The sequence below is a fragment of the Photinus pyralis genome, unplaced genomic scaffold (assembly GCF_008802855.1).
Source record: "Photinus pyralis isolate 1611_PpyrPB1 unplaced genomic scaffold, Ppyr1.3 Ppyr1.4_LG7, whole genome shotgun sequence".
NCBI lineage: Eukaryota > Metazoa > Arthropoda > Insecta > Coleoptera > Lampyridae > Photinus > Photinus pyralis.
In genome coordinates this window covers 7,912,421-7,939,494 of record NW_022170738.1, presented here as the reverse complement: position 1 = coordinate 7,939,494, position 27,074 = coordinate 7,912,421, and the positions used below count along the sequence as shown (strand labels likewise).

At 36.3% G+C, this 27,074-nt stretch overlaps 2 protein-coding genes across 3 annotated transcripts; one reads left to right on the top strand and one right to left on the bottom strand.

Moving 5' to 3' along the window:
• Positions 1-110: 110 nt before the first annotated feature.
• LOC116177530 (probable receptor-like protein kinase At5g18500) lies at positions 111-6,138 on the top strand. Its single transcript, XM_031496544.1, has 7 exons — positions 111-332; positions 385-1,118; positions 4,295-4,995; positions 5,043-5,198; positions 5,438-5,538; positions 5,588-5,693; positions 5,747-6,138. Exons 1-7 carry the CDS (start codon positions 154-156, stop codon positions 5,954-5,956), a joined length of 2,187 nt encoding a protein of 728 aa, XP_031352404.1. The 5' UTR covers positions 111-153; the 3' UTR covers positions 5,957-6,138.
• Positions 6,139-12,447: 6,309 nt separating this feature from the next.
• On the bottom strand, positions 12,448-14,050 carry LOC116175785 (solute carrier family 25 member 35-like). 2 transcript variants are annotated; one of them, XM_031494082.1, is made up of 4 exons: positions 13,902-14,050; positions 13,361-13,609; positions 13,075-13,313; positions 12,448-13,018 (listed from the first exon to the last, which is right to left on the bottom strand). In XM_031494082.1, the coding sequence occupies exons 2-4, from the start codon at positions 13,602-13,604 to the stop codon at positions 12,572-12,574; spliced, it is 930 nt and encodes a 309-aa protein (XP_031349942.1). In that variant the 5' UTR covers positions 13,605-13,609; positions 13,902-14,050; the 3' UTR covers positions 12,448-12,571. The 2 variants fall into 2 exon arrangements, with proteins under 2 accessions (XP_031349942.1, XP_031349943.1); XM_031494083.1 differs by having other exon boundaries at positions 13,361-13,703; positions 13,902-14,042.
• Between the last annotated feature and the right edge of the window lie 13,024 nt (positions 14,051-27,074).

Sequence of the window (27,074 nt, the reverse complement as noted above, 5' to 3'; positions counted from 1 at the left end):
AAACTTCACTAATCACTATAATTATTTATAAATTTAAAATACATAGTGACAGTCAATAACCTAAAGTAGGTATATAGGGTGAGAAATAAATGTTTTCAAATAAGAGGTACTAACCTCAAACTGCCGAAGACAAAAAGGTAGATTAACTGCACAATGAATATCGAATTACGTAAACTTCCACCAAGTTCCTTGCGAGGACTTGTGCAGATATTAGAGTGTAACGATTCGTGGAAAATTCTAATGGACAAAATCCCAAAGTTACTCGAAAAGGAAAATTACGAATGCTCTCTCAGTCTGACCAATGTGAGAAAGTATCGTACGGAACATTTTAAGTAACATATTTCCAAATCGTTGACTATCCTGGTAACATTTACATTGTTGCAGATTAATCGAAAATGCATCCAAGACCACCGGCCGAGCGTGTACTGAAATATTATTCGACGAATGGGGTACTTCAGGCCGTATTCGTCCCGCCTTAGGACACCTGTTGTTCTTACTTACCTCAGTGGAGCTGTTCGCAGCCGCTGACTATGTTGCCGTTAAATTACTGAATAAGGAGCCTCCTGCGCGGCCTTCGGATGGCCCTCCTGCTCCAGTTGTAATTCCGACCATGCCGGATAAACAGATTCAGGAAGTAGAAAGGATATTAAACGAAATCAATTATCCCAGCTCTGTCATTTCGATGCTCAATAGTAATTCGGGCGATGTTAATGTAAATCGTAGTAGTGGTAGCAACCAAGTTATTGTGCCTCCGAAAATTGTGATTAGTGAAATCACAGATTTCACACCTCTAGTTATCGATCGCTCGAGTGAAAGTCGGCGACAGCGTTTGACGCGACAAAATGCAAGTGCTCCTGTTTCAGATATGATTGTGTTTTCGCATACTGTGAGAGAAGCAGAAGAGGTGTCAGATATGATTCACTTTTCTCAGACGGTGTCAAGTGCCAGTAATATTGTTCCACACATATCTGATTTGATTGATTCCGGTTCAAATAACCAGTCTGAGGAATCTAAAACTTTAAGCTGTGGGGATATCAATCAGTTGAGCACCATTTTACCAGATTTAAGTGCCTTGGATGTTGGTGCTAATGCTGCAACTTTACCAAAGGAAGAAATAAGTAAGTAGGTGTACCTCATCGAGTACCTCATAGTGTAGGTACACCAACGTTCATTATTTCTGAATCTCTCTCTCCCACCAAATTTTTACTTATGCACTCGCCGCGTTAAGAACCCGAAACGAACCCAACGAGAACCAAGCTTCGGCTATGTTTTTTATACATGAAAGACCGTCCCTCATGCTCAGTAACTACGGTTTTTTGAGTCTGTGGCGTTTCGACGCTTATTTGGTTTTACACTCGCTTTTTATCTTAACGCGCTTCATTTTCTCGCATATTAGTTACATTCTCTTAAACCAGGGGTTGGCAACCTTTTGTTGTAGAAGGTCCAAATCGAGGTCCAAATATTTTACTGGGAGGTTATGGGTTACACATCTCGGATTACATGCAGTTACAGTATTCCTACAATATTTCTGTATTTAAAATTTAAAATTAAAAAAATTATCAAAGTCTTCAGCGCATTTTTGGGTGCAGAGCAGTATTCTATTATCCAGTTTTTACTCTCTTGTTGGGGGCTACTACATTATCCTTTTGTCAAAATGTCAAAATATTTACGTGTCGGTATTGTATCAAAACCCTACATTGATTTACACACCTTTGTAACAATACCATAAACCAATGTTATTTTACGTCAAAATTATGTGATACTTAGGTTGTACAAAAATAATAAAAATGATTTACTGTCTTCTTTACTAGCAATTCAAAATCTTAATAATAAATTGAACTCAGCTGGAAGATTCTTATTGTTTAATATTAATTCGTCAATTGGGAAAATATACTTTCTTTCATATGAGTCCACACACGATAAATCATATAGGTACATTTGGATTTTTCCAAGCTGGTTGAAGTTCCCACTTAACACACAAATAAGTGGGTACATTAAACGTCTAGTGTATGTATATATGTGGACCTTTTGTACCAACATAGTATGTACCCGTATATACAGAATTTGTACATTGGACGTCTATTGCAACTCTAAATGTCAACGATATGAACATCTTAGGTCGGTACATACCGAGGTACATACTGTATGCCCTATGGACGTTCATTCATAGGACATTCCAGTCGTTTTATTGCATTTCAAATTAACAAATAAAACAGCTATTTTGAAAACGATATCTATTCAAAAACTGTTAAAACAATCCGGAAATAAAATAATGTATCGAAAAATTACTACCTTTCCTGACGTTCACTGACGGACGGACGGACAGAAAGTCCCAGGATTTAATTTCGTCCGCTAATTGTCCGTATTTAACGTAATAATTTGCTAAGCCGTAAATTATCTCTTGAATTTGAAGATCACCAAACTTTAATTCACTCCCACTACTGTTCGCATTTAACGTAATAGTTTCTTATTCTCAATTTGTTTTACACTTGCTTAAGCGTTATTACCATAGACGCACGCAGTTTTTTAGGCAGAGCGCGCTCTCGATTATAAGTGTCACACCAATATATACTCTGCAATAAATTACAAGTGACCGACTTACCTTCGCTGACTGCTTCACGCTAATGTTTGTCTCACGGTTCAGCGAGAATTCTTACAAAATATAAAAACCACCCTGCGGTAATTTAGAGGTGAGTGACCTAACCTCGCCCACGGTTCAACGTGCAATGCCTGACGGTTCTCCCCAAACAATCTACTTCCCACTACTTTTTTGTTTTATTTTGCAGGTGGATTCTTTATCAAATTTGTAGAGCGGAGTTCGTGAATTGGCAATGTACCAAAAAAAAAAGGCCCTTTTGATATCTCCGTGAGTTATGAACCGAATTGCATGAAATTCAATATGAGTATAGCTTTAGCTATATAAAACGCAATTCCAAAAATTGAGTCTAATCGATCAACATTCACAGTGTCCTTTTCGCATTTCGACCATTTATAAACCGAATTGCTACTATTTATGAAGGTATTTAAATGAAAGTTGATACATAGCCACTTTGAATAAAAGAAAAATTAACATCAGGTTTAAAATTTGGTTTTGCACATGCTACAGCCATACCCAGGAGCTCGTTTTCTATATTTGTTTAGTTTATTTACACCCATTTTGGGACACACAACTTTTTCCACTAATAAAAACTAACTGACAGCACTGGAACCTCTGTAGCCGTGGAACTTTTTTCCTGTTCAATCAGATCTCTTGACTCAAGTGGAGTGGAATCCTGCCGACTCTGCAGAATCTACGCTACGTAGTAAACTTGATAACGACGTGTGAACATCATCCATCGTTTCGTAATTCTAGCGAATCTCGCCATCTATCAGGACTTCTTGGCGCCTCAAGTTTTCACACGCATTGAAAAAATCAGGACCACTCTGTTACATACAAAATCGAAATTCTACCAAATAATGATACTACTTTTTAATGGATATTTGTAAATGCATAGTGGGCTTGAGTTGGTAGAACAGCCTTGACCGAAACCCCGGCCATTTAAGTCCAAAAATGAAATAAAATATATTTTGCATGACCAAGTTAAAAAAATTGTGCACAACAAAATTCAACTGCAGACTCTGAACTGAGAATCGCATACGATTTTCAGTAGTCGCCGGAGCGCTGTTGGGCAATTTTTGCCCCTGCTCAAGGACGGTAAGTTTTGGAACTCCACTAGACCCAATCCAATCAGAAAAGGTTTGCTGCAACACAATTTATTAAAGCTATGGTTAATTTTACTCATTGAAATGGTAGCCCAGTAATTCCCATTGTTACTTGGAATTTCGGACCAACAAAAAGGCGTCTTTTTTTATCTATGGAAACTGCACGCTACGGCGACCTTTTGCTTTTAATGCTGGTTTTGAATTAACCTAGGGAAACTAAAATCATCTAATAATTTATTTTCCCGTAATCTTCTAAAGGGCAGCTACCGTTTTCTTAAAAACGAAGCGCCCAATTTTTCGGCTATATATACCGGGTGGTAATTAAAGCTGGTAAACTTCAAAGCGGAAAACTGGTGCTTCGCTACTCATTGAAAAAAACAATTGGTAGTGTTTTTTCAAATGCATTGTCATTACACAGTTGATGACTTTAAAAATATCGTTTGTAATTTCAGGGCCTGATTAAGGTTTCTGTAGGCCAGGGCCAAACATATTAGAAGGCTGAGTAATTTACATTGTAACATTTTAAAACAGCAACTAGACATAGTATTTCTGTACGTAATAGCTAAGGTTAGTTATTTAGTTACATTTGCAGGTTCCGCTATCCAGTCAAGTGAAAAGGAACAAAACGTACCTGCGCTAAGTGAACTTTTCCCCGAGTCATCACCACAAGAGATTGAAATTCCAAATCTAAGCATATTGAATGCGGCCCAACCAAATCAATCACAGTCGAGTCAATCCATAGTGCCTCATTTTGACGTTCTACTATCAGAGCCCAGTAATCTGTTACCTGTGATTGACATAACCGCGACAACCGATTCGTCATCCGAAATCGGTTCGTTGAATTCAAACAGCGGCTCTAACGCCTCGCACAATACGAACGTATCGCAGGGTTCGCAAAGGACGTGCGCCTCGCCGTTACCCAATTTAAGTCTCAATACGGTATTGCCGCATTTCGCTTACGCCGACATCGAAGTTGCCACTGATCACTTTGACACGACACCTTATGTGGAGGGGGGCAGCGGGCGGTTTCTCGGATCGGGCGCTTTCGGTTCCGTATTTCTCGCCTTAAATATCGGCAATAAACCGGTCGCAGTGAAAAAGCTCTTCTTGAATAACGAGGCTGTTGTAAACATCGAGGATCCCGTAACGAAGCAATTTAGAAACGAGGTGGAAATTCTAAGCAAGTACAAGCATGAGAATTTGCTTTCGATTATAGGGTACTCGTGCGATGGGCCTACGTATGGTCTACTGTACGAGTTTATGCCAGGTGGAGCGCTTAAAGATAGACTTCAGGTTAGATTCGTTTGGCTATGAAGTGCCACTCTAATCTTAGTTTCTAGAGTGCAGATCAAAAACTGATATGGACCGATCGGATGTATATCGCTTTGGGAACAGCAAGGGCAGTTGCCTATTTGCATACTGCATACACAACTCCATTAATTCATCGAGATATAAAATCCGCAAATATTCTCTTAGATGCTAATAATAAACCGAGGGTGAGTAGAAGTTATTGCTTGACCTATCTACTATAGCTGGTAAAAATTAATAAAATTTATTTTGTACAGTATGCTATTTGTTTACGTGTCTGCATTCCGGCAATAATACTTACTCTCTTTATTTTTCAGTTATTTCCGTTTGCCTTTTTATTACTTTTTTTCTAACACATCGCTTATTAATTTGTTTAAACCTTATTTATGTGTCCTTTTATGTTTAATGTAAGTTATTTATATTTCAGTTATGTGATTTTGGATTAGTACGATTACTAACCAGTTCGAACACAAACACAAGTACGACCGCTTTTGGTACATCCGCCTATATGGCCAGAGAAGCGTTTCGGTGCGTGTGATACATACAAACACTTACTTAATTTAATAACTCATTGTAGAGGAGATGTCTCTGTAAAAGTAGATACATTCAGTTTTGGAGTCGTTTTGCTCGAGCTGATAACTGGTTTGCCACCTCTAGATGAAAATAGGGAAGGTTTAGATATTGTAAGTTGAAATTTTTTTGTTTAAAAATAAATTGAACTAGTCGTCCTGATTAGGTCACGCATGTGGAGGAAGTATGCGAGGATAATTCTGGAACTTTCACGCTCACCGATACGAAAGCTGGATCGTGGGTTGCCAAGGGTAAGAATTTTTCTGAAGAACTGTATCAGATCTCGACAAAGTGCCTGGAAGAAAATAAGAAAAAGAGGCCAACAATGGTCGAGATCAGTGAATCTCTGGCCCAGCTTATTAAGGAATCTGCATAACAAAAGCTAGTTTTTACACTAAGGGCCGTTAGTTTAAGTTGTGATAGTGAACCAAATGTCTCATTAGAGGACCAAGATACAAATATGATGGAAGAAATGTATAAAGATATGTTATCTGTAGATAATAGTTTGAAACTGTTGAATCTTTTAATTTCTATTTGCTATTACATTCTACAGCTTAATTTTGAAGTTTTTATTGTATGTTTAGTGAAGGTCTGAAGTCCTTTACCTTTTTTTTTTCACAAATGCTTACGTCGCTTTGGTAATACCATAGTATATATTATGGTAATACTTTGTGTTGTCCCCGGTGTATAAGGCCAATGTTTAAATGCCAACATCAAACATCTTGAACTGTAGGTACAATTAAAGAATCGACTAATCGAGGCAAATACAGTTAAACACATTCATAAAAACAAGATACCAGTAACATAATAAATACAACATGAAAAGTAAGATATAGTGCAAAAACACATTAAAAATATCTACGTCAAGTGCCGACAAAAACAACTCTTAAAATGATAAATTGCATGTACCTAAACATCAAAATAGGCATGGCTTTTTTCCAGTATCGGTCACAATTGAACACAAAAAGAGTGCATGTAGGAATGCGAGCAAGCCATTAGCCCACATACCCACTAAAGAGAAGAAAAGTTATTAGAGGGTCCCTTCTCCCATAATGCCTATAGTTAAACACCGTCCGGTAGCCGCTTATGAGATGAAAAAGAAACGGATACAGAAGAAGAATTAAAACTATACTTACTCCGCGGGATAAACGGTTAATTGAATCATACAGGGCAATACGCACTAGATGATCGCTTTTCTTGTGAGTACCTACATAAAAGAATAGCTACTTTTATAATAAATTTATCCTGTAAAACTACTTACTAGACAATATTTCGAATATTTGCGAAATAAGAAGAATGGGACAAACATTATCCAACAATGCTCATAAACATCTTGTGATGATAATACACCCAAATATTTTCTGTCTGTCCTAGGTTCATCTAACAAGCCCATCGATATGGAAAAAACTACAAGCAGAGCCACATACCTTTCAAGTCGAAACGATAGACGTTTCGCGGCACTTTTGAATTTGGATGGCAGTCGGCTCGATATGGGTGGCACGAATGAACTCCTACGTTGTGTAATCGGTTCTTGGATGTGTTGGGACGTAAGACATAATCGGGAAGGGAATTAAATAAAAGACAGAACTTTTGTGCGTAAGAAATGACAAGAACAAATAAATATATTACGCACACAACAAGACCATACCAGGGAAACCTTCTACGGGACAAAATCCCCGGCATAGGCCACACAAATACATGAAATAAATCACCTACAGCAATAAAATGCAAGACAAAATACACATAAATGAAACATCTCAAATTGTATGATAAAAATTAGATAATCAAATCACATCCAATTAACCCAAGTTCATAAAAACAAAATACACAAATTAATTTAACACGGAAAGTACATGTGAGAATGCCAATAGCAAGTATTCATGTGAAAATCGATTATCGCTCAAGCAGAACATATTTTAAATAGGGGAAATCTTAATGAGAGGGCCCCTAAATATCTCGCATTGCTAAGAACTGCAATCCGCACGAGAGGAGTAAGCAACAGATACAGCGAAAGATCGAACTGTATTAGGTAGCTACTCCACGGAGACAGAATGAACCACTCGCACACACAAACATCGAAACATCAAATAAGAGAGCCCCACTTCGTATAACTAACGCACAAGAACTGCAGCGCGCCACGAATAAGAAAGTAACAGATACAGCGAACAATCAAACTGTATTAGGTACTTCCCTCACGCAATAGTTAGATTCAATCGATCAACATCGCACTGATAATCAACTCCTCGTGAATACAGAAATAAAACAAAATAATGGCATAATCACCTGTACAGTAGGTATAAAAAACACGATTCATCTAACGGTAAGTACTCAAAAACAAAAGCATGGAGTACGCCATATTTAGATATCGCAGTTTATGCAAAATCAGCAAAATGTAAATAATATCAAATTGTGGAAACAAATTCGCAATGATTAATAGTTAGTACAAGAAAGAATAAAATGGTTATTATATATATGTCGTAGTCTTTTAGTGAAATCCGTCATTTCACGAAACGCCTAGTTCGAGGCCTAGTCATTTAGTGAAACTCTGAAAATTTGTACGTGTGGGGTAATTTCCCTTCCCCTTCTAGATCGATAAGGATACCATTTATCGATTTCCAATGGGAACGGAATCCAATCGCTTGGCCCTGGAAAGTACACTGTGCCACAGTTTCATATAAATGACTAGGCTTTTCGTGAAATGACGGATTTCATTAAAAGACTACGACATATATACAGTGAATTTTTTTTTAATGCGAACATAGGAGTTTGCATGCAATGTAATTTCCCTATGTTCGATTTTTAAAAAAACACATCAATCTATTGAGTAGTTCAAATGAGTAGTAGATACAATTGACAGCTGTCACATTTTTGAAAATACCGCCGTCCAATTTAATTACGAAATCCGTTAGGTTATTGCTTAGAATGCCAAGGAGGACACTTCCAAAATTTATTGTAATTGTTTTCGGTATTTATTTTCTTATTTTCTTCATTTATGTATTGAATAAATCAAATTAGTAGAATACTAGGTGCACATGACCTACAAATAATTGAAGGTTGGTTCACAATGAATTGCGATGTCAGCGCGTGCCATGTGAAGTCAAGTTATCGTAAGTTTAAGAAAATTTATCCTAAAGTTGCTATGGCCTCACACGGCTTATTTAAAAAAATCTTACCGAGTGCTCTTCATCATAAAGACTATCAGTTGCTGTTCATAGTCACACAAGTTGTACGATTTGGGAATGTGAACCGCGCACACCTCATAGATTGATGTGTTTTTTTTAAAAAATCGAACATAGGGAAATTACATTGCGTGCAAACTCCTATGTTCGCATTTTAAAAAAATTCACTGTATATGGTTACTACTTGCTTAGTGTAAAGAATTACACTATGCTACTTGTAATTACACCTTCAAAACACCACAACCAAAAATAATCAAGAATAAAAACCGGGAACGCGTGGTGCCTTCCGTTATATCTTAGTGCTATTCTTACACTATGGTTATATACAGTGAATTTTTTTTAAATGCGAACATAGGAATTTGCATGTAATGTAATTTCCCTATGTTCGATTTAAAAAAAAACACGTCAATCTATTGAGTAGTTCAAATGAGTAGTAGATACAATTGACAGCTGTCACATCTTTAAAAATTCCGCCGTCAAATTTAATTACGAAATCGGTTAGGTTATTGCTTAGAATGTCAAGGAGGACACTTCGAACATTTATTGTAATTGTTTTCGGTATTTATTTTCTTATTTTCTTCATTTATGTATTGAATAAATCAAATTAGTAGAATACTAGGTGCACATGACCTACAAATAATTGAAGGTTGGTTCACAATGAATTGTGAGGTCAAGTTATCGTAAGTTTAAGAAAAATGTATCCTAAAGTTGCCATGGCCTCACATGGCTTCTTTAAAAAAATCTTGCCGAGTGCTCTTCATCATAAAGACTATAGAGTTGCTGTTCATAGTCACACAAGTTGCGCGATTTGAGAATGTGAACCGCGCACACCTCATAGATTGATGTGTTTTTTTTAAAATCGAACATAGGGAAATTACATTGCATGCAAACTCCTATGTTCGCATTTAAAAAAAAACTCACTGTATATGCTTCCGCCGACCACGTCGCCATCTTCTTTCTTCCGCCATGGCCACGCTCTTTTTTCCCTAGCTTCGTTGCGAAAATCCTCTAGTATTCGGCACCTGCGCAAAACGGTCGATTGGTTATATACAGAGCATATCATATTTTTGTTTCAGATGTAAAGGTGTGTTGCCTAACCATAAGGGTGGATTTTATCACAACTGGAACTGCAGTTATTTTTAGAACCGGAACCGGTCCAGATTCCCGATCCTAACCACAACGAATCGCCGCGCGGTGTCCGCGGTCTTTTGAACTACCTTTTAAATCGGGGGTTGGAAGTAAAATCTATATGAAATACAAGTTTCGGTTCCGCACTATTCGAGCAGCATCTACCCGTTCGGGTTCTGTGCCTTAAGTAATTTGTGGTTCTGGTTCCATTTTTTTTCGGTTTTTAAGGTTTCTAACATAAATAAATAAAAAATAAATTATAGGAAAAAAATAATACACAAAATTAAAGTACGTACATTATTATCCGGCATAATAGTATATTGAAGGACAAGTGTTACAATGCGACCTATTGTAATACGACTATCTTGTGGCACGAGTGGCGACGCGAAGCGTAGCCACGAGTGTCCGCAAGATAGGAGTATTACAAAAAGCATTGTAACACGCGTTTTTCATACTATTTTTTCTATTTCGGTGCTTTAATTTAATTAAAAAAATCATTATCAGAAACTAAAGGGAACATTAGAACTAACATGTTTTATGTTGGGAACACTTTTTATGCCGTAAAGTTTTAGGTTGGCAGCGTTGTAAGACTGACATTTTGAAGTTCAAACATGGAAGTATTGAGTACATACTTGTACTAACTAGTAACTGCCAACTTAAGAGATGCAGATGAGTTACCAAAAAAAACGACATAATCACTGTCTTTGTACAACTGTTTTCGGCCGAAAACAGTTGTACAAAATCATCATTGTGACACCGAAATAGAAAAACATATTTTTTAGGTTTGATTGAAACTTCTGTTTAGCTTGCGCGTTCGTTTCACCTCTGTCAACTGCCCGCGTTTTCCTATTTTCTTTTTCTTTAGCAGTAGTTTCATCTATTGGAATCTTCGCACATTCTTAAACCCTCTTACCTTTTTGATTTGATTATGTTCATTTTATGTCTCGTCCTGCGACGTTCCACTTGCCTTTTATGAGTACCTCTTCCGACACTTCGTTCTCAAGGTATTTGCTTTGACTTCACCAATATGTCTCGTCCAGTCTATTCATTTTGCTCTTTGAGAGTACTTTCCTCCGACACACCGTTTTCGAGATATTCGGTCTTAAAGTTTTGACATCAACACTCTACACATATATTTCTTCCAGACGTCTCAACCGCCCGTTGTGAGTACCCTCTTCCGACAATCCATTCTGGAGATATGAGGGAATATATCGGATCACGATACGGAGTCGAGAAGGAACGAGGACTATGGTTGGCAGAAATTAATTCCTTTAGTTGAGACCTTTCATTAGAGTACCACTTCCACTCGCACACACAAGTGGGTGTTGCTCTTCCTTTCACTTGCTGTTCTCTTTTCCCCTTGGTTTTGGGAAGTATATGGGAATGGCCCTGGGCGCCGTTCAAGAAGGAGGCGCTAAAATCGCCAATTATTAAATTTAAAAGTCATGATAAACCACAATAAACGACATATCAACAATCCCATGGAATGAATGGCGGACGCAAGGGGTGCCGATATAGGAGGCACTTGTTCCTTCGAATACTACATTTCGCGTGTAGTTTATTTTGCATGTTTTAATTAATCTCGGCTGACCGATTGTTATTTAAGCTTAAAGCAAGCCTGATGAGCAGCCCGCCTCCGACGTCTCTGTAGTCACGGTATCGGAGGAATGAAACACGATGACCACAAAATTCAGTCGACTTCTGTTCCTCATTGCGAAGAACACTTTCTGGTTCTACTATTCACTCATAGCGTGCGACTCCAACACTTACTGTTCGTCCATAGCGTAAGTTCTCCCCAGGTCATATTATCTGCTTTTTAGGGGAAATTTTTCGAAACTCGAGAACAGAGAGAGCCATATCAAACCTTCGCCAATCGATTTCTATAAGTTCAAGTGCTGTTGAATATGAGCAGGATTAAAAGTCGTGTTTCCGAATTCGAGCGGTGCACAAAAGATTCCCCCACTGAAAATCGTATGCGTTTCTTCATATCTTGTTTTATATTAAGGTAATTTACGAAAGGTGGCCTGGGAGGCGCAATTTTAATACTTGCCCTAGGCGCCATTTGGGCCTACGGCACTGAGTACAAGTGGGCACTAGTGCTAAAATATCTTCTTGGACGTAAAATAGCGCATAATAAATACTTACGTACCTATTAGGTTTTGTTTTAGTAAATTTTAAGGTAACAGCTCTTTAGGTGTCACGTGAATCTACACGGGTCATCCGCCGTCATCATATGCTCCCAATGGACCACGCTGTATGTACGCAAAGGACACTGGCTTTTGAATGAAATAATCGATTCTTTATTAGCCAAGTCTTATCTTTACTTGTGTACTTATATTTAATGCTCAAGTCCTCAAGTCCGTTTTAAAATCGGCCGTAAAGCGGTTTAATTCAGCTCCAAGTCTTGCGTAAATAATCGCATTTAAATTTGTATGAATCATCTAGCGTTAAAGTGATTAGGTATAGAATATTTCAGATTAAGTACTTAAAAATATGTTTTTATTTACTCTTCTCCTTCTACACATCAAATGCCGTGTTTGGCGGCAATCAAATCACACAACATATATCACACGTTTACTAATAACTTACGTTTTCTATTTAATTTAGTCAAAATTTAACCTGATTGAATGAATTTGATGATATAAATTACAAAAATGAGTCGATGAAGGTGGTTGCAAATAATACTAAGCAAGATGAAGCGCGGGTTGCGCGTGGAAACTGTAATTTTTGTAGCACCACTTGAGCTGATCCCAAAACACCAACGATAATACCGTATGGGGCCCAAGTCGTACGTATCCCGCCCAAAATCCTTTATACATCCCGAAAATTCCTTCGGTTTTAACGATTTTCAACACGCAGTCCAAGTAACCTTTGTATAATAAACCGCGACCTTTGGTATCGACACCTTGATTGTATAATCTCGTCGATATTAAGTCGAAAGGTGTAATGAATGTCGTTGCGATAAAACCTCCAATAAAGCTAGCGGTAAACGTTGTAAGCAGTGGCGAATTGTAATACAGGGGATGTCGCTTTAGCCAATTTTTGCAATACTCAAAGCTGGTCAGTTGCGAGGTTGATCCAACGAAATTTCTTGGGATCGCCGACGCTGTACCTCTGAATAAACCTTTTATCTGCAATCCGAGCGCGTGTTAGTTGATTATCCAATCTTATTTTGCAAGTTACTCACCCCTTGTTGTCTATAGATATTTCTGAACGCGTCTATTGTACCATCGTGGTTGTGCTGATGTCCAAAAGAAATTTGTTGGGCGGCTTGTGTTTGTAAATGAGTCTTGATTAAATATAATGGACTGCCAACAACCGCGCCGAGAGATCCGCAAACTCCTCCCAGCAATATTGTTCTATGTAATACTGTTTCTCCATTTTTATTCTTTGTAAAGCCTTTATCGCTTAATGTCTGAAACAGACCTACGATTTCTATTAGTAAAAAATTTCAGCGGGAAAGAGGGTTTTACCTAAGCGAATTCCATTTAGGATGAACTGAAACCATTGGGCTGGAACTAGTCCAGCCTGAAGTGCTAAAATTCCATCGTGTTTCGCAATTACCATACCGGCGTTAAAAAAATTCCTGTACTGCACTACATATTGGCCTCTTGTCGCCAACTCCCCTTGAATTTGCATCCTCGTTTTCACCAACTCCAACGGGTTTGTGAAAAAACCGGAACCAACTGCAGCGAGGCCTCCAATAACAAAATCCATTTTTACTGCACGATGAAAATCGGTTAAAATAATCCAAATAGCAATACGCTAATATACCAGGGGGTGATAAAATGAACTACTTGCTTAGCAGTGTGAATTCTAAGAGTGAAATGTTTATTTTAGCTTTTTATTTAGCTATATATGTTCAACGGGGTTAGGGTCATTCATTCCTCAATCAGATAAATTGAATCAGGCTGGAAAATCCCTCATGTGAATTATTGAACTTTCCAAATTGACGCTAGTTATTCAATCAACAACCGTTTTTGCACACATTCATATTACAAAATTTAAACTTACTGTATTTGCAGTGGGTTATCCCCTAAAGTTTAACGTTGACTTTAACGATATGGTAATTGACAATGTAAATTTTCATCTCTGCACTAAACACGGGAAAACTCAACTGGAACTGCTCGATATTTGAGTGATGTTTATACCTACTTGTCGGACACAAATCGGACGTCATTTGTGATTGCAGAAAGAGGGGCATAATCGTTGCTTCCAATTATTGGTACGTAATTAAATAAAAATTAGAAAATCCGTGGAATGTTGTGGTGAAGCTGTCGATTTTTTTAGCAATTTAACATTATAAATATACTCTAATGCATTGACCTTAAAAGATAACGTAAACGATAAGTTAATTTTTTTAATATGTATCCGTATTTACTCTCTTACTATGTGGAAGTATTCCATGACTGAATGAAAATTTTGAAAAAAATAAGGTCTTAATCAATAATTTTTCTTAAATGGCGGATTATAATGTTATCGGATAACAAATTTATTTAAAGAAATAACGGTCTAATCATTGGCGTAACTTACACTTTAAACTTCGCTTTAAACATTTTGTTGTGAAATTATAAATCTTGGGATTATGTTATATGTAAAAATCTCTTTGCCGTGGTTTAGTGGTACATTTAAAAAATATAAACAATCAATAATTATGTAATTGAATTATTTTTAGCACGGTCTCAAAAATAGGTGGTTTTATCAGATCTTAAAAGTTGTCGAATTACTTTCTATGCTGGGATGGTCCTGAGTTTGGAGTAAAAATATTTTCTAGGTCACTTGTCCCAAAAATGGCAGCAAACATGGTTCGATAACAACATTTAACATTTTACCTATTTACTACCCAGTACCCAGGAGTATTTATGCATATTAAAATTGCATTGTTGCTGGGGAAAGCACACACTTTGGATCGAAGATTTTCAAAATTTTCCCCAGTTCGTTGGGCAAACGATCAATTACAGGTGTATGTAATTTTATTTTGTTTATAGTTCTGCCTGGAGCGCCGAAGAGCAAAATTTTTTGTTGCGGTCATTTTCTTTCATCGAGACATTTTTCTCTTCAAAAATGTGAGGGATACTTCGATGTAATCTCCCTATTGTAGATATAAAAAAAAAGAGTTTAAGGCAAAACAAAATTTATTTTTCCACACATGTTCAGGGTGGTTCAAATTCGTGGCTCACCATTGGGACCTCCGTCACGGCGAGGAATACAATGTAGGTTAAATGGGGGCAAATTTGCCTCTTTTTGTGACAAAAAAACCCATTTTTTGAAAAATCTGAACTTATCTGAGACATCACTGAAAAATTGAAAACTTCGTTTTCATTTTCTCTAGTTTAAACGGTAGGAAATGGAAGGTTTTCGTTAGCATCTTCTTAGTCACTTTTTTCGGAGAATTTTAATTTGTTATCAGAATTTTTACAACACGCTGGGTCTAGAAACTACAGGATAGTTACTTTTTTATTTCTTATGGACGCCATATTGAATTTTTACGGAATGAGATTTACGGAGAGAGAGTAATACATAATAATGACGTGTCACACTATGGATTTTACATAAATTTACCAGAAAAATTCAAAATCAATGCACGGGTAACAAGATCTTGCTGCATCAACATGGCTGTGATAGCAAATGAATTTTTTGTTCTCCACCTCAACCTTTAAAAATCGTATATGGCGTCCATAAGAAATAAGAAAGTAGCATATAGCTTTTACATCTAGCGTGTTATGGAAATTCTGATAACAGATTCAGATTTTCCGAGAAAAGCGCCCAAAGAATTTCCGCCCATTTCCTACCGTTTAATACGCTTGGGAAAATGAAAACGAAATTTGATATTTTCAGTTTTTCGGTAATCTCATACGTAAAAATTTCAAATGACTTTATTTAGTCACAAAAAGGGACAGCTTTTGCCCCCATTTAACCTACACTGTATCTCACCATTACTGAGATCCCATTGATGAACCACGAATTTGAACCAATGAAGATCATGAAACATTTTTCAGGTCAGCGTCAGAGGCAAATCTTGTCTCGTAAGTCTATTTGAATTTGACGAAAGGATGCCAATCGAAGGGTGCTAAATTCGGACTCAACTCCTGAAAGTCATGTTCATCGATAACTTGTCTTATTGTTTGAACCCTGTGCGCTCTGCAATTGTCCAGCTGTATACCTATGATCTAATCGGCAAATTTCTGGGGCCTTTTCTTTCGAATTAAAGATTTTAAGAATCTCTTTATAAACATCGCCGCTATTTGCTTTTTCACGTATTCAATTAATAAAGTCCCCTTACCACCTCAGAAACCGTAGTTTTCAATTTTCCGACAGAACAATGCGTTTTTTGGTCTGATAGTTAAAAATTATTGAGGTCCGTTATTGATTTCATGGCTAAGCAGATATACATAAAAATGTCCCCTCGTATATTAATAGTGATATATACAGTGAGGACACAACATTTTTGAGTTGAAACAGACAACTTGATATGTCAAAATGGCAGCTTCGCATAATTTTGAATTATTTTTTTAATGGAATAGTGTGTCATGTGAGCACTTTTTAGAATTTGAAAACATTTGTTCCATTCGCAAGCACGTTTTTTTTAGAACGACAATAATCCAGCTACTAAAATTTTTTTTTTTTTTTAAATTTATTATTGTGTCTCGACAGCAAGGCCATTGACACGTATATAGCGAGTACAGGTAAATACAGGGATTTACATTAGATGCACTTGTACAAGTTTGTTGATTTCAGAAAGTTTATTACATCGTAGATCTGGTTGCTTAGGATGCTCTGGAGTGTTTCACTGAGGTGGTGGTCAAATGTTAAATTTAAAGGTAAAAGCCTTACGGCGTCTACCTTGAATGCATTTTCCATGAATTGATCAATACTTCTCGAAAGGCCATGTAACGGACTATTTATGTGTACAAAGAAGTGCAGTCTGCGCACACCTAATGTTTAAAATATGCGATATGTTTGCCTTTCCTCATGGAATCTTTGGTTAAACTTAAAAAATATCTATAAATAAGAAGTTGATATTGCGCAGTTTCCGCTGTTGTTAAAATTTAAAAAAAATATCTCTATAAATAAGAAAATTACCAACCGCCGCCGGAAACTACGGATCAAGAAATCAAATTATAAAATTGGTCACCATTTGGGGGGGACGGTGGACTTTATGTCCTCATTGTATATTTTTAAAAAATATTAAAAAGTCAAACACTGTTTCTACCGGTGACAGTTTCATATAGTTTGGGCCTGGGAAAAACTGGTTAGTTTTTTGGTAGATAAAATTTCATATGAAAGAGCCTACTTTGACCTCTTCTATACATTAAAAATTCCTAATAAATAAAAAAATCGATGTTGCATTGAACCGGTCATTCGTCAATTAGTCCGTCACTCTCTCACTTTTAGATCTTTATGGTATAAAAGATTTTGAATTCTGGATATGTGTCTGGTGACCGCAAGACCGACGTCCGTATGTATTTCTGTAGGGATTTTCTATACAGGGTGTTCCGGATGGCGCTAATCCTTTGGCTTATTTTATAACTAAAGGTTTATAGGGCCGCAAACGCTTCTTTACAATACAGATCATCATTTAGAACATATGAAAGGTCGCTGAAGTAAATAAAAATACAAGTACCGTTGAGTAACAACTTTCTCTCTCGAACAAAATACCTACCTATTAATTACCGTTCAAAGATAATGAAAACATTGCTGGTGTTCAATGGACGATACGGTTTTGTTGACATTTCATTGTGAATATGAACTGGAATCACTTGGGTAAGCGTATAGATGTCTCGATGTCCATATCGCTCAAAGACCCCGGCGTCCGTAAAAAGGCTCGTTCCTTTCCCCCTTTTAAGCTTCAAAGCTAATTCTTCAATTAATAATTTCAAGAAAAAATCCCCTTGCTAAATGATCGCTGATACCAAATGAAAGTACATACTAATTAACGATGTACCTATTTAGTCTAAATCTATAATGCGTTACTGTGAATAATTATTACATTCCCAAAATTCGTAAAACAGGAAAGCCCCAATTACGTCCGTCGACTTACGCAATCGTGACATGGTTATGGGAAAATTCAAAAACCATTTAAACAAACAGATAACTCATCCTTTCGTGTACATACAAATTTCAAATTGATCTTTATTTGCGGAAATAATAATTACGAGGGATTTCTAAATTTTCTCTCCCGAACATTCAATGTCCATCGTTGCTCCAGCTGTTTCTTCAATAAAAAAAATCACTATAAAAAAACGCTTCCGCGCTTCATGTAATTATTTGAGGCAAGTTTGCGGGCCTGGGGTATTTTCTTATACATATTTTAGTGAAAGGAAGTTGCACGAATTTTTTTTTCTTTTTTGCCACATGCGCCGCTGCCACTGAGATTAAACACGTTGAAAATGCTTCCTTCACTTCCCGATTTCAATTATAGCACTCGAATCTCGATTTAGACACTGGGTTCGTTATAATTACTGATGAAAAATTTAGCTTTTTGATAAAGCAAAAGCTCCAATTTAATGGTTACTCGGAAACAACTACTTCACTTCTTTAATACGACTTATATTCACTTTTATTACGACGTACATAGGTATTAGATAAATCTCTTATTGCACAACTAACTTTCTCCTGCAAAACTTTACAATTAAACAAGATTGACGCATTTTTTAAGAATTAAAAAAATTGTGCTATTGTTTGCGTTTTGTCCGTCCGTCCGTCCGTCAGTCCGGACCCACTTCTGCCCTTTTGAACTACTTCTAGGGAAATGGTCTCGCTGTCTAAAAGGAGGGCTCCCCCACGAATTATTTCCTGAGATGCGGTTTTTGAAAGTAAAACATGCATAACTTTTATATACGACAACCAATTGGTCTCAGATTTTGCATATGCATGCCTTTAGTGGTGCCAAAAATTAATTTTATCTCTCATTGTATTCTAATTAAAGGCCTCAACGAAAGGAACCGTTTTCTACCAACTACTGCCCTTCTCTCTGTCCTCTTATCAAAGTACGGGGTGGAGAGGGAGGGGGGAGTGGAACTAGTTTTATCTTTCATGGTACTCTAATGAAAGGTCTCAACGAAAGGAATTAATTTCTACCAACCATAGCCCTCCTCCTCGACCTCTTATCGTGATCGGGTATATTCCCTTATACCACAAGAACGGATCGTCGGAAGAGGGTACTCACAAAGGGCGATGGAAACGTCTGCAAGAAATATATCCATTGCTGATGTCAAAACAAAAGCTATTTCGGTTAAAAAATGCGCTTTATCTGCACAAGAGTTGTGCACAATTTATACTTGTTTAAATACGGCAGCGTTTTAAGGCCTTAGAAACCAAAACCAAAGAACCTGTCCACCACCAAACAATCATTATTGACGTCCCACACCAAAAGGGCCACGATTAAAACTGCACCTGCGTTGTCTTATCTTGAAACTAATTATCTTACGCCGCGATAACAAAACTTCTAATCTACGACCGGAGATAAACTTTTACAAATCCTACGCATTTATTTCCAGATGTATAAATCCAGTCTTCTAACATGTAACATGTAACTTTTAACGTTAAAAATAATTGAAATGCAGATTACAGAGCGACCCATCGTTATTATAGGTGCTGAAGCCAAACAATATTTAATTAAAACATCCAACAGAACTTCCCATTGCTAAGCTGATCACCAATAGCAAAGGTAAAAATGTATAATTTACTAATGAATGGTACGTATTTAGACCACTCTAATGCGTTACAAAGAATTCTTGCATTCTCAAAATTCGTAAAACAGGAAAGACTCATTACGTCCACCACTTACGCCCTCGTATCTTAGTTATGAGAAAATTCAAAGAGCCTAGAGGAATCTATTTAAACTAGATAACTTCTGGCTTTCCATAGCAACATTGATATTTTGTCACAATTTAGACCCGACTCATATTAAAAATTGTATAGTTGCCACAGTTGCCAAGTATACAAATAATCAGAATCAAAAATGGAAAATGCCCTATGTCTAAGCTTTGTTCGACTGTCCGTCCGCACGTCCGGCATATTGTACAACTTCTACTATCTATGCACATGGGTGTCAAACGAAAGCTTATAATGTCAGGAGGTAAAACGTCCCCTTTACTACCTCAGGCGGCTCATGGCAGATATTGACTTCCAGTCTTTTCCATTGAGAAGTCTACCTACCTGTGGTACGTAAACTGCGAACGTTTTTATTTGTTTTTTTTCTTACAGTCGGGAATTTTCGAGGAAATTTTTCACCAGAGAATTTTATCTGATTCAAAGAATATATACGGTCCATTAGTGTTTTCTATTTGTTGAGCAAAATCCCTAATAGCTGAATTTCCTAGAAAGCTGTAGCGGGAACCTTTAATTAAACTACAAATCCTTGGAGAATGCAAAATTTAAAAAGTCGCGGGGTTGATTAATAGCGGTAGCGCGATCGTGCTTCGTTGAGATGGACGAATTCGTGATCAAAGATGGCTCATTTAACTGCTCGGCGCTATTTTGTGGGTGTTTTGTAAATTAAATAGATAGGTAGGGATTAATCTAGAGGAGAGTTTTTGGAGAGATTTGGGTTTTGGCCGTCGTAGAGTTCAGGTCAAAAGCAAAATTCGAGTTGTAGGTATATATAAATAAGTAGTCCGGAACTTTTTTTCGTGTATTTTTTATCAATATCAGTATCATCACGGAAGTTTTTCCGCAAAACATACGGTTAAAAAAGTGTAAAACCCGAAAGCGGATTAGATTTCTCCGGAAAAATTTTAGCCGTGCGAAAGGGAATTTGAATTCGATTTAACGTGTATCCGTCGTGTAATAAAAAAGACGTAACGTTTCGCTCACTTTTGTAAGGGGCTTGCTCCATCAGAACAAGACAAGAAACAAAATAACAATAAAGTAGATGATGGGCGAAACGTTGACTTTTCCTTCAACATTGATAAGGTCCTATCTTCATCTTTCAAGAGATCGGCTTGAGCTTGATTCACGTCAAGTGGTATTTACGTTGACGTTACCGTCAGAAGCCCCTTCGTCATTCGTCTTATTTTTGTCCTCCATTTCTGCGTCCACTCAGGCAAAAAGTTACATTACGTATTATTGTAAGAATGTATACATCTGTAGTTATAAATATATTTTGTAATTTGACGTAAAGGAACTTACGTACATGGATGTGTACTTACTGAAATATGCCATTGAAGAAACATATGATCGATGATATTAACGTTTCATAAGATCTCATTAAAATCCCGAATTTTTTATTTATGCGTATCTCGACTTTAAAAATATACAGATTTAAATAGCTATATAACAAAGATATGTGTGTAATCCCTTTGATAAGATTTGTTGATGCTTTTCAATCGTGGCGTGATTCCTATCCAGTCTAGGGTAGTTACCTACTAAGATTAGATTGATATCGTTTTAGAGACCTATTAGTTTTACTGTCGGGGAATTACGCCAGTTAAGCAATTTATTATTCTTTTAATTTTCTTCTATGAATTTGATAGTATGACCTACAACTAAATTAGGTGCCATCCTTCCTGTAGTCCCGCGAACTGTTTGTTGATTGAGTGCTAATTACTTATTCGGTAATTAATTGGAACATCTGCTACCTCTTGCATTAATTTGACCGTTATGTGGGTCATTTGATTTTATTAAACTTAATGTACTTTGATGTGTGTTCTCAGGCTGAACTCGACGCGTGCGATTATCGGTTTTGACTGGTAAAATCTGTTGTAATCACAGAAAATCCCTGAACATGCAGTTTTTCAAAGTAGGTAGTGTAGGTACCTACACTGAATCCCAATCCTGTAGAGAAAGATTTAAAATCATAATTCTTTTATTTGATGGTAGATTGCTGTGTAAATATCATTGAGATTATTTTTAACGGAATTCACACTATTATAAGTGGTTTGTTTTAATGAGCTTGTTCAATAAATTGTGAAATATCAATCAATGTCGTACTTAGATCATAATACCTATTGCTTAAGATGTCCTTGCAATTTCGAAATTCGCAATGTCGTTCGTTCGTAGAAATTGCATATTGTTTGTCTCATAGACTGTATTGTGAAATATTGTTCTGTGCACTACGTCAAAAAGCAAAGATTGCCGAAATAGTCATGCTTCCTTGCACCCTGCTCCTTCGACATGATAAGAAAACGTTCAAATAGCGCGTGCCTTACGAACATATACAGGTCTTTCGTTTCAAAACTGATAAACATTTTTAGATAGTTAGAGAAGGGTTATCTTACCTTTAGCACTCACCCCCTGCAACTCCAGCTATCCTCACTTTAAAATTACAATATGCACCCAGCACCCCCACCGAGTGACAGATAATTTTAAGACTGGGATATCGTCTATGTCAAATACAGGGAAAACATGCTTCCGTATTTCATGTTTATATTAGCACAGATGGCGAAATCCCAGCCCAATACTCCTCACAAAAACATTAGCTTCGCGTGAGCATTCAATGAAACGCATCGCCATAAGAATTGCATTTTCCACGCATTGATCAGCACGTTCTAAAAGGCCATAGCTGTAAACGTCTCCGTAAATAAGAACGTTGGGATTGCGCAGCCTGGGCATGTGCACATCTGATTTTTTTCCTGTCGAATTATACCGAAGTAAAATTTGTAAGTTGAAACAGAGTGAAGGTTTCCGAAACATTCCCCCAAACAAATATTACGCATGAAAGGTTCAAGTTTTTATTTTGCCGATTGGAATAACGGTGAGCTTCCGTAGTCTTCACACGTTTATCAATGGAGTATTTGCTCTAAATCGTATTTGTTGCCTCATTGTCTGGCTACGGTTTTGAATTACACACTGGAAATTGGTCGTGTTATGTTACTTCTGAAACTCTTCAAATTAAATAAGCTGAGGGTCCACGCAGACTTCATTTATATCTGTCAATGGGCATAAGTTTAGGAAAAATTAGTGTAGTAGGGACGAGTTGGTTTGAAGATGAACCGTAGAAAATTACATACGAAGCCGCGATAGAACACGCTGTAAGTCACGTTGACAGTCCAAGAAAACGTCTGTGAGTTTGAATCGGATATTCGTACCGGAAACTTTTGTATTTAAGCAAATAAAACAAATGAATGTGTACAAATAAAACAAATGAATGTGTACGTTTGTTACCATTTTATTGCTAATTTCATTTTGTCTTCAAGGTTTGATAAGAAACGTACACGTTCATTTGTTTTATTTTGATGTAGGATATCTAGATCAATGTTATTGATGTGATTATAATAAGTTTTTTTTTTAATTTTCTTGTATAAGGGTACTAATATGTTACACCATCGAAAAGAGCAAAAAACTGCCATTTAATAAAATGCAATTGTTTTTCGTTACTCATTTGTTTTCTGAAGTAAAAACAACTGAATGCAGCCCACGGTGTAAGAATCTTATATCGTGATGCTGCCTTATTATGGGAAATAACTTTCATACATTCATAACATTTTGTATAGGTACATTCGATATTTATCGAGATATTTACTATATTCCATACATAATGGACACCCTGTATTTATTTTTATTATATACCTCGATTTCCTTCTTTTATTAATTACAGGAAAACGTTGAGTAAAAAATAGTAAATAGTAAGAGGCGAAACTATAATGTAAAATTGCCGTACATATTCCCCATCTCACTCGCCGAAACTTCCCGCACCCCACCGTCATCAGTGGGAGGGGTATGAGTGTGGTAGACGTGCGACGTCGCTCAACAACACGAACGCTAAACTACAACTGCGGAAATCGAATACTCTTTAGTAAGTCGCCGCGGTACTGAAATATCTCGCTGCCTTTTAACTAGTGGCGTATCTATTTGCGCTTCTTTATATTTCTTACTCCACACGGAAAGTCAATACTATAATATTACTTAGAAAGATGCTTACTCTCTCCCCAATATTTTTTTCTATTCTAGATGATTTTTTGTCTTAACGGTCTTGGTATTTGCTAAGCATATTCATTTCTTTAAATTCGAAACCCTTTTTTGTCTTTTACGGTAGCTGGTGGAGATTTATTTCAATTCACCTGTATGAGTTATGGTTTACCGTATTCAACAAAAAGAGCAAAAACGTTTAAGACCCTTATTGATTACATTTACAATGGTGGTGCTCACTTGGAACCGTTTTGTTTTGTTTATCTTGATTCTTGACGATTGCGATAGTTCTCGAGTTAGAGGTGATTTTAAAAACGAACAAAAACTTAAATATAGTGTGCTTGTCTGAACATTGGTTGAATGAAAGTGTCGTCAATCTCGTTAACATTCCGGATTTTAGACTAATTTCCCACTTTTGTAGGAAAGTACGTAAACACGGTGGTGTAATGATCCTGGTCAAACGGGATATAGAATGTGATTCTATTCCCATTGTTAAAACTTTGTCTGCAGAGGTTGACTGTGAAATATCGGGCATAATTATTAAACGTAGCAATATGATTATTTTGACTGTTTATAGATCGCCACTGGGCGATTTCAATGTGTTTATTCGTACTCTCACTATCTTATTTTCGAAACTAAATGTTTCCAAAAATGTTATTGTTTTATGTGGTGATTTTAATGTTAAGTTTCATACCAGTGATAATCAAGCGGTTTATCTCACCGACTTATTGCATAGCTTTGGATTATATCCTGTAATTTATGAAAACACCAGAAACCAAAGTTGTCTCGATAATATCTTTGTAAACTTTGAATGTAATTTTAATTTCAATGCGTCTGTTTTTGACCCGAATATCTCAGATCACTTGGCACAAATTGTTTATTTTGCTGCTCGCAGCTCTGAACAAAAACATTCTTCCAAAATATGTCGGCCCATCACAGCTGTCGGTAAACTGATAATGTACAACATGCTCGAAAACACAGATTGGTCATTTGTTGATGATAGTCACATACCAGCTGAAGAGAAATTTACACAATTTCTTAACATTTTTATTAATACTTTTATTTTTAGCTTTCCGACAAGAATCGTTAAGCAGTCTACATCACGTGGCTTCTCAGTTAATTGGTATAATGAGCGATTAAGGAATATGCGTGAAGTACTTAGAGTACTTAATTGGAACTACAATAGGTTTAAAAATGAAAATACACGGATTCTCGTAAGTACTTACAGAAAGTTGTATAAACAAGAGTTAAGTAAGGCAAAAATTATGGCTAATGATCACTTTATAAAAGCATCAAACTCTAAACCCAAAGCGATGTGGCAAGTAATAAAACAAAGTAGCTTTGACAGTTGGCAACCAACTTCTAATTTAACTTCAGATCAATTTAATGATTTTTTTGTTAACATTGCTGAAGAAATAAGTGCTTCACTTGCGGATCAGAAGAAAGATCCAATTAGTTATTTTACTAATCGTTATATTGATTCTTCGATATCCTTTGATTTTCGTGAATTAACATTCAATGATTTACGAAATATCATTATAAGCATAAATAACAGTAGTTGTAAAGATCATTTTGAATTAACCGCTAACATAGTAAAAGGTGTACTGAATGTTATTCTGGTTCCATTAACAAAAGTAATAAACGCCTGTATACGTGAATCTACTTACCCTGAACAGTTAAAAGTTTCTAAAGTTGTTCCACTCCATAAAGGTGGTGACGAAAATCTTCTGACCAATTACCGACCACTGTCTATACCACCAGTTTTCTCAAAAATTTTTGAAAAAGCTTTAAAAGTTCAAATCATGCATTATTTTGAGTCTAACAAATTACTTTCTTGTAGTCAATATGGATTTCGTGCGAATAAATCTACGTCTAGTGCCATATTAAATTTGACAAATAATATTTTAACCTGTTTTGAGGCCAATGATTTCTGTATTGCAAATTTCTTGGACCTCACTAAAGCATTTGATTGTGTTAATCACTCCATTTTAATTAACAAACTAGCTAAATATAACTTTTCTGGTAATAGCCTTTCACTATTGAAATCATATCTGAGTGCTCGAACTCAATATGTATATTTCAATCAATCACAATCAAATTATCAAAGTATCACTGCTGGTGTACCACAGGGGTCGGTACTTGGTCCGATTTTATTTTTAATATATATAAATGATTTAGCTTTTTTAACTCATCCCAATGATATAATTCTTTATGCTGATGACACCACTTTATTGAGAAGATGTCAGGATCTGAATCATGAAACACGCATCTTGGGGGATGTCGAAGAATGGATAGTAAATAATAGATTAAAAATTAACCAAAGCAAATGTGAAAAATGTATTTTTACATTAAGACGCACGGAGGGAGTAAAATAATCCCACACAAGTTAAATTTTTAGGAGTGTTTATTGATCCCAAATTGAATTGGCTTGCCCATTGTAACCACTTATCAATCAAGCTATCAAAAGCATGTTATTTGCTACGTTGTTTGAAATCTACAGTATCGACTGATGTAGTAATCAGTGCATATTATGGATGCTTTCATTCTATTATGAGTTATGCGATTATAACGTGGGGGCATTCGGCAGGAATGAAAAGAATATTTTCAATTCAAAGACGTGCCATCCGAATAATATCTAACCTTAATTATAGAGCTTGCTGTAGGTACAAATTCATTGATCTCGGTATCTTAACTTTGCCATGTATTTATATTTTAAATTGCATTTTACATGTTATTGACAATATTTCGTCTTATCAGTCTAGTGATTTTACTCATCGATATGTAACGAGAAGTATCGGTAATTTACGCACAAATCAAGTTCGTCTAACTACTTCACTAAATTGCATTAATTACTATGGGAGTAAATTTTACAACAAAATACCTTTGAAATATCGATCATTACCAATAACTCAGCTAAAAAATGTTATTAGCAATTATCTAAAAGCAAATGCCTTCTATTCAGTGAACGAGTTTCTTCAATCCCAGTCCATTGATCTGTGATATTCAGGTTTAATATATTTTAATTTGTTTTGTTTGTCTTTCTATGTAATTGTAGTTTGTTGTTTTCACTTTGACGAATCTTATATAGTTCTACTATTTATTGATAATAAAGTATTGATTGATTGATAGTAAACGGTTTGGCGGTACACCAAACGCATTTCCACAATACCTAACAGTCTCTTTTTCGAAAAAATTAGGCCCGGTTTTCGGTTAAACAAAATGGTCACAAACCTTTAGGTATTTATTTGTTAAAATTTCGGAAAAATCCATGGCCAAGAAAGTTGGTTCTGCGCAATGCGCATACAATCCATTTTTGACGTGTCTTCATCTTGTCTT